Below are 8,158 nucleotides of genomic sequence, written 5' to 3'. Positions count from 1 at the left end.
CTCCCTCTCCCTCTCCCTCTCCCTCTCTCTCTCCCTCTCCCTCTCCCTCTCCCTCTCCCTCTCCCTCTCCCTCTCTCTCTCTCTATTTCTTCCATATAAGTACTTATATAGACCTTGGGAAGAAGAGCGAGGCGCGGCTGAAGCGGACCCGGAGCAAGGTCTATATAAGTATATATATATATATATATATATATATATATATATATATATATATATATGTGTGTGTGTGTGTGTGTGTGTGTGTGTGTGTGTGTGTGTGTGTGTGTGTGTGTGTGTGTGTGTGTGTGTGTGTGTGTATACTTATATAGACCTTGTCCCGGAGTGGCCAACTAACTCACCACATATTTGGCGTTGGTGTTCACGGATCCGCCGGCGAAGGTGACGTTCTTCCACGTGACGATGATGACGTGCTTGGGGTTGAAGATGGCGGCGCCGACGATGCCCTCGCGCACGTCCCACTTGATGCGCTCGCGGATCTCCACGCCGAATTGGTCCAGCCGCGAGGGAAGATCGCGCTCCAGCCTGGGGGAACGAGGTCAAGGTCTGAGGAACTGAGGAAGGGGTGTTGTGAGGTCGAGCGGGAGCCGGGAAGGGACGCTGGGGCCAAGGGGTCGAAGTGGGTCAAAGGGGAAGTTGCGGGTCTCCTGAAAGAGGTCAAGGTGGATCAAGGGGAACAATAGCTGTCGCGGGAGTTCGGCGTGGGGGTCACGTGGGAGGTGTTGCTGCCGAAGGAGGTCAAGGTGGGTCAGGTAGGAAATATGGTTTAGTTGAACGACGTCCGTGTGGGGCAAGGGAAAAGTTGTTTAATGTCGATTGAGGTCAAATTAGGTCAGGCGAGAAGGCGAAACTCTAAAAATCAAACCATCTACTTTGTTTGCCTCTGGTGTCTAATACAACCACGAGTTCAGTCCAGAATCTAGAACGGTCCTGGATACGAATGACGTCACCAGCCCGTTGGCGTCGTGGGTGCAGCCTTAGAGATACGACTGCATATCAGCCTTTATCATCTGGGACATGGAGATAGCAAGACTCGGCGCCCTGGACACAGGACACGCCGCCTACGCACTTGCAGATCCGCATTCCTCAACAGCTGCGCCTGACTCACTCCTTTTACCCACATTCCAGATAGCGTTGACTCATGCATCCAACTGCATCTGTCTACACATTTGTCCAAAATGGCGCTCACTGAAATCCACACCAGAAGGGCTTCGACGCGGTTCGCATCCACGCTCTCCGTCGCCGCCTTCAGGAGCTTTGCCGGGATCGAAGGGACGTTGTGGACAGCCTCCCCTGGCGCTGGTGTCCTCCGAGGCGCCTTCACTCTCCTCTCGCTCCTTCGTTACGTCCGGGTTCTGTTGCTGGTTCATGGCATACTCACAGAAGGACGTGGTATTGTAACAGGGAAATAAGAATTGGTGGGCACGATACAACACGGCTGCTGTCATTTTTGCTTTCTTGATATCAAAATTGTAATCAAAATAGCCAATACGTGTGGAAGCTGCCTTATTTTTTTTTGCAGATGACCTTACAGAACTTATCTCTCTCCTTGTACCTTGTCTAGGATCATAATCTTGCCTAGTTTAGCAGGGTTACGTTGAGGCATAGCCGTCCATTTCATTGTTTACATTTGATGAGCCATTTGGAAAAAGTTGTCCACGCACGGCTTGCACTTTCGGAATCATTTGGAGATTCTGGTACTCTGGTAGGTTTGGGCTAAATTAGGTTGCAGTGCTTGGCTTTGCAGGGAGATGGATCTGATGGACTTGTGGCCACAGTGACCCTACCGCCGTGACCTTGACTTTTTAACTGATGTCAAAAGAACCGGTATCTAGCTCAGCCAGCACACCCAAAGACTCCATTTGCCTCGATTTTTAAGACTGTCATTTCACCACTTAACCCCGTGGCTCTCCTCTCAGCCTGACCTGTGCTCAAGAGTCTCTTCACAAGTCATGTCTCTCAGCCAGGGGCGTTCGGGTCTTCACTTTAGCTTTCCAGGGACGTGATATTGTAATTTAGCAAAATAAGAATCGATGAGCACGATACAACATGGCTACTGTCAATTTTTGTTTTCTTGATATCAATATTGTAAATGAAATACCCGATAAGTGAGAACTGTATTCTTTTGCAGATGACCTTACCAGACTTATCTCTCCTCTTTTCGAAACAAAAAAAACAGGAGCTGCTTCCCTCCGTTGCTACAGGGATCAGGTCCCTTCGCATAACTCAACCGTATTCAGAAAACGGAAGACACTCACTATGCGCAAAAAAATAAGTTTATTTAAAAGATGCGACGACTGCTTCGAAATCCCTCTCGAGCATTTCGAAACGGTTGTCACATCTTCCAGCGACACTATTTTGTGATTTTGTGTTTAGTGGGCGTTTCTGCCTCAACCCAACATTATCCAACCACACTGAGGGTTGGGAGAACATTTCACATCTATCTGTCTACTTATCTAGCTATTTATGTCTATCTGTTTGTCTATCTATTTATCTGTCTACCTGCATATCTGTGTATGTGTGTGTGTGTTTATCTGTCTATATATCTGTTTGTTTATCTATCTATCTGCATGTCTATCTATAGATGTTTATATCTTATCGTGTTTAGCTCATTACACGATACTGCTATCATTGTTATCTATCTAATAAGGCTGATGCAGTTGGACACACTTATGTACAGACATTTTCTTTTCAAAATATATTCGCTGAAGTTTTTTTTTCAGATCGTCGGCCGGAAACGAACACATTGCGGATCAAACAGGTACCCATGTTTCAAGTTTTCTGCTAATAATGATTTCGCCAAGAATGATCAGAATAAAGTCAGTGCTTAAAACAAATTCCGAAAGGACAGAGCCAATCAAACATCTATTAAGCGGACTCCACGCCATCCATCATTGCTGGTGAAACCGTCCTGCTGCCTGACAACGGCTTCGAATACCAGGGCGCTTATAGAGTGTTCACAACGGTGATTATCGTTATCCTTATCTTTGTTACACTTCTCTTATCAGAGTGACGAAGCCCCGAATCGATTCCACAGACATTCACGCTGGATTTTGTCTCTGCTCTCTGGATTCCATTTATGGCGGGAAAGCCAAAAAGCGACAGTACGAACAGCTGTATTTTTGGGCCACAAAACATTTCTCTCGAATATGGCAATACTGCTTCGCGCGACTCCCAAGCGTACTGGCGGTTCTTTATAAAGTGATTGTCCGATGGCAACGCCGCTGATTACTGAAGGTGGAGATTAAGATTTTTATCATTTCCTTTATCGTTATTTCAAACTACGTACACACGATAACGGTAAACGGACCTTTTACATATATATGAATCTTTAACGAAAATTATGTGCCTATATTAGAAAGTGGGAGTGAGAGAGAAAAGAGGAATGAGAAAAAGAAAGGGAAGAGAAGAGGAAGAGAGAGAGAGAAAGAGAAAGAGAAAGAGGAGAGAGAGAGAGAGAGAGAGAGAGAGAGAGAGAGAGAGAGAGAGAGAGAGAGAGAGAGAGAGACAGAGAGAGAGAGAGAGAGAGAGAGAGAGAGAGAGAGAGAGAGAGAGAGAGAGAGAGAGAGAGAGACAGACAGAGAGCATTAGTTAGACACACAGACAGACAGACAGACAGAGACAGAGAGCATTAGTTAGCCACACAGAGAGACACACAGACAGACAGACACAGAGAGCATCCATTAGCCACACAGCCAGCCAGACAAACAGACAGAGAGAGATAGAAAGCATTAGCCACACAGCCAGCCAGCCAGCCACACAGACAGACAGACAGACAGACAGACAGAGACAGAGAGCATCCATTAGCCACACAGACACACAGCCAGCCAGACAAACAGACAGAGAGAGACAGAGAGCATTCATTAGCCACACAAATAGACAAATAGACAACCAGACACACAGACAGACAGACACAGAGAGCATTAATTAGCCAGCCAGACACACAGCCAGACGGACCCAGCCAGACAGACAGACACAGAGAGCATCCATTAGCCACACAGCCAGCCACACAGATACACAACCAGCCAGCCAGCCAGACAGAGAGACACAGAGAGCATCCATTAGCCAGCCAGCCACACAGACACACAACCAGCCAGCCAGCCAGCTAGCCAGCCAGCCAGCCAGCCACACAGCCAGCCAGCCAGCCAGCCAGCCAGCCAGCCACACAACCAGCCAGCCAGCCAGCCAGCCACACAACCAGCTAGCCAGCCAGCCAGCCAGCCAGCCACACAACCAGCCAGCCAGCCAGCCAGCCACACAACCAGCTAGCCAGCCAGCCAGCCAGCCAGCCAGCCAGCCAGCCAGCCAGCCACACAGCCAGCCAGCCAGCCAGCCAGCCAGCCACACAGCCAGCCAGACAACCAGCCAGCCACACAGCCAGAGACAGAGAGCATAAGTTAGACAACCAGACACACAGACAGAGAGAGACAGAAAGCATTAGCTAGACAGCCAGCCAGCCAGCCAGCCAGCCAGACAGACAGACACAGAGAGCATCCATTAGCCACACAAATAGACAAATAGACAGCCAGCCAGCCAGAGCCAGAGCCTCACCTCCAGTAGACCCCGGGCCTCCTGGAGTCGTCGTCGCCCGGCTTGAGTTCGCCGATGTTGCACTTGGAGTAGAACGGCCCTATGAAGGACGGGTCGGGCTTCTCGGGCCACTGCGGCACCGGGAAGGACAGCGGGTAGTGCTCCCAGTTGAAGGGCGCGTCGGAGAAGCCCAGGTAGCCGTTGAGGGAGACCTGTGGGGGAGGAAGGAGGGAGGTGTGGGTTAGGAGAGAGGAAGGGAGGACGGGTCGGGCTTCTCGGGCCACTGCGGCACCGGGAAGGACAGCGGGTAGTGCCTCCCGAGTTGAAGGGCGCGCGACGGAGAAGCCCAGGTAGCCGTTGAGGGAGACCTGTGGGGGAGGAAGGAGGGAGGTGTGGGTTAGGAGAGAGGAAGGGAGGACGGGTCGGGCTTCTCGGGCCACTGCGGCACCGGGAAGGACAGCGGGTAGTGCTCCCAGTTGAAGGGCGCGTCGGAGAAGCCCAGGTAGCCGTTGAGGGAGACCTGCGGGGGAGGAAGGAGGGAGGTGTGGGTTAGGAGAGAGGAAGGGAGGACGGGTCGGGCTTCTCGGGCCACTGCGGCACCGGGAAGGACAGCGGGTAGTGCTCCCAGTTGAAGGGCGCGTCGGAGAAGCCCAGGTAGCCGTTGAGGGAGACCTGTGGGGGAGGAAGGAGAGAGGTGTGGGTTAGGAGAGAGGAAGGGAGGACGGGTCGGGCTTCTCGGGCCACTGCGGCACCGGGAAGGACAGCGGGTAGTGCTCCCAGTTGAAGGGCGCGTCGGAGAAGCCCAGGTAGCCGTTGAGGGAGACCTGTGGGGGAGGAAGGAGGGAGGTGTGGGTTAGGAGAGAGGAAGGGAGGACGGGTCGGGCTTCTCGGGCCACTGCGGCACCGGGAAGGACAGCGGGTAGTGCTCCCAGTTGAAGGGCGCGTCGGAGAAGCCCAGGTAGCCGTTGAGGGAGACCTGCGGGAGGGAGGAAGGAGGGAGGTGTGGGGTTAGGAGGGAGGGGAGGGTGGACGGGTGGGGCTAGAGGAGAGGGAGGGGCAGTGAGGGAGGACGTGTGGGTCTGGGAGGGAGGGCGGGAGGGAGGGGAGTACGTGTGAGTCAGGAGAGAGGGGAGGGAGGAGGGACGGGTGGGTTAGGAGGGAGGGAGGACAATGGGTCAGGAGGGGAAGGTCACAAGGCAGGTCAGGGAGGGAGGACGGGGCTGGAGGGAGGACGGGTGGGGCTGGGGAGGGAGGGAGGGAGGGACGTGTGGAGTTAGGGAGGAAGGGAGGAAGGTAAGTCAGGAGGGAAGGAGTCACAAGGCAGGTCAGGGAGGGACGTGTTGGTCAGGAGAGGGAGAGGACGGATGTGGGGTAGGGGGGGAGGAGAGGCGGGTGGGGCTAGAGGGAGGACGGGTGGAGTCAGGAGGGAGGGAGGAAGGACGTGTGAGTTAGGGAGGGAGGCAGGGAGGAAGGGGGATAGGACGGGTGGGGCTGGAGGGAGGCGGGAGGGAGGGCGGCAGGGTGGCTGGGAGGGAGGGCGGGGCTGGAGGGAGGGCGGGAGGGACGGGGCTGGAGGGAGGGAGGGCGGGTGAGTCAGGAGGGCGGGAGGGACGGGGTGGGGCTGGAGGTGGAGGGGAGAAAGGTAGGTCAGGAAGAAAGGTCACAAGGTAGGTCAGGAGGGAGGGAGACCTGCGGGAGTGGAGGAGTGAGGGAGGGAGGGAGGACGGGTGGGTCAGGGAGGGAGTGGGAGGGCGGGCGGGGATGGAGGGAGGGAGGCAGGGCGGGGGCTGGAGGGAGGGAGGGACGGGCGGGTGGGGGCTAGAGGGGAGGGAGGGCGGGGCTGGAGGGGGCAAAGGAGGACGGGTGAGTCAGGAGGGAGGGAGAGGGACGTGTGGGGGGCTGGAGGGAGGCAGGACGGGTGCGTCAGGAGGGAGGGAGGGAGGACGGGTGGGTCAGGGAGGGGAGGGAGGGAGCGGAGCGGGGCTGGAGGGAGGGAGGACGGGGAGGGAGGGGCTGGAGGGAGGGAGGGAGGGAGGACGGGGCGGGTCAGGAGGGAGGGAGGACGGGAGGGGAGGAGCGGAGGGAGTGGGCAGGTCAGTAGGGAAGGCAGGTCAGGAAGAAAGGTCACACGGTAGAGTCAGGAAGAAAGGTCACACGGTAGGTCAGGAAGAAAGGTCACAAGGCAGGTCAGGAGGGAGGGCGGGGCTGGAGGGAAGGTAGGTCAGGAAGAAAGGTCGCAAGGCAGGTCAGGAGGGAGGGCGGGTCAGGAAGAAAGGTCGCAAGGCAGGTCAGGAGGGAGGGCGGGTCAGGAAGAAAGGTCGCAAGGCAGGTCAGGAGGAAGGGCGGGGCTGCAGGGAAGGTAGGTCAGGAAGAAAGGTCGCAAGGCAGGTCAGGAGGGAAGGTAGGTCAGGAAGAAAGGTCGCAAGGCAGGTCAGGAGGGAGGACGGGGCTGGAGGGAAGGTAGGTCAGGAAGAAAGGTCACAAGGCAGGTCAGGAGGGAGGGCGGGTCAGGAAGAAAGGTCGCAAGGCGGCAAGATCAGGAGGGAGGGCGGGGCGGGAGGGAAGGTAGGTCAGGAAGAAAGGTCACAAGGCAGGTCAGGAGGGAGGGCGGGTCAGGAAGAAAGGTCGCAAGGCAGGTCAGGAGGGAGGGCGGGGCAGGAGGGAAGGTAGGTCAGGAAGAAATATCACAAGGCAGGTCAGGAGGGAATGCAGGCCAAATAGGGTTGCAGGTCAGGAGGGAATGTAGGTCAGGGGGGGGGGTGGATCATGAGGAAATGCAGGTCAAGAGGGGCAGCAGGTTCGGAGGAAGGGTAGGTCAGCAGGAGGAAGGGTAGGTCAGCAGGAGGAAGTGCGGGTCAGGAGTCAATGCGAACCCCCTGCCCGCCCCCCCCCTCTCCTCGCCGGCACTCGACCAAGGTCACACATCTGAAGAGGTCACACCCCTCGCCGCCCCCCCCACCCCCCTTTCCTTTCCTTTCCCTACTCTCCCTTGTGTAGTTGACCCCTTGGTTTGAGAGGGCAGCCCCTCCCCCCCTCCCCCTCCTCCCCCCCCCTCCCCTCCCATATGCAGTCCCAGGCCTCAGAGAGCGGTCCCCTTTCCACCCCCTCCCTCCCCTCTCCTCCCCCTCCCCCCCTCCCCTCCCATATGCAGTCCTTGGCACTCAGAGAGCGGTCCCCTTCCACCCCCTCCCCTCCCTCCCCCTCCCCTCCCCACCCTCGGCACTCACCCAGGTGTAGTTGAGTCCGAAGCCGAAGAAGGGCAGCAGGAAGGTGAGCTGCTTGTTGACCTGCGTGTTCTGCGTGTTGATGTTGACCTCGAGGTCGCCGTCGCCGCCGTGCTCGTCGTTGTCGTAGAAGGGGTACATGAGCTCGGCACGGATCTCGGCCAGGCGGTCCGGAGTGATGGTGTACGGGCCGTCGCGGGAGGACCACTGGGGCGCCACGCGGGAGCTCATGGGGTCTGCGGGGGAGAGGGGCGGGGCGGAGGGGTGGGGGGAAGGAAGGGAAGAGGGAGAGGGGCGGGGCGAAGGGAGGGGAAGGGAGGGGAGAAGGGCGGAGGGGAGAGGGGGTGCGTGGGGGAAGGGAGGAGAAGGGGGAAGGGAGGGGAGAAGGGCGGGGCGAAGGGAGGGAG

General features: G+C 56.7%; 1 protein-coding gene across 1 annotated transcript in view; it reads right to left on the bottom strand.

The window, feature by feature from the left end:
- The window catches only part of mesh (sushi domain containing 2 mesh), a gene marked incomplete in the record, with an annotated part of 25,667 nt that overhangs the window by 8,706 nt on the left and 8,803 nt on the right, over window positions 1-8,158 (bottom strand). The window contains 3 exon segments of the mRNA XM_070141692.1: window positions 339-522; window positions 4,549-4,739; window positions 7,755-7,987. Of these exon segments, the coding sequence (XP_069997793.1) occupies window positions 339-522; window positions 4,549-4,739; window positions 7,755-7,987 (608 nt within the window).

The sequence above is a fragment of the Penaeus vannamei genome, chromosome 28 (genome assembly GCF_042767895.1).
Source record: "Penaeus vannamei isolate JL-2024 chromosome 28, ASM4276789v1, whole genome shotgun sequence".
Lineage (NCBI taxonomy): Eukaryota > Metazoa > Arthropoda > Malacostraca > Decapoda > Penaeidae > Penaeus > Penaeus vannamei.
The sequence above is the reverse complement of the archived record's forward strand: the minus strand, read 5'-3'. Positions and strand labels throughout refer to the sequence as shown.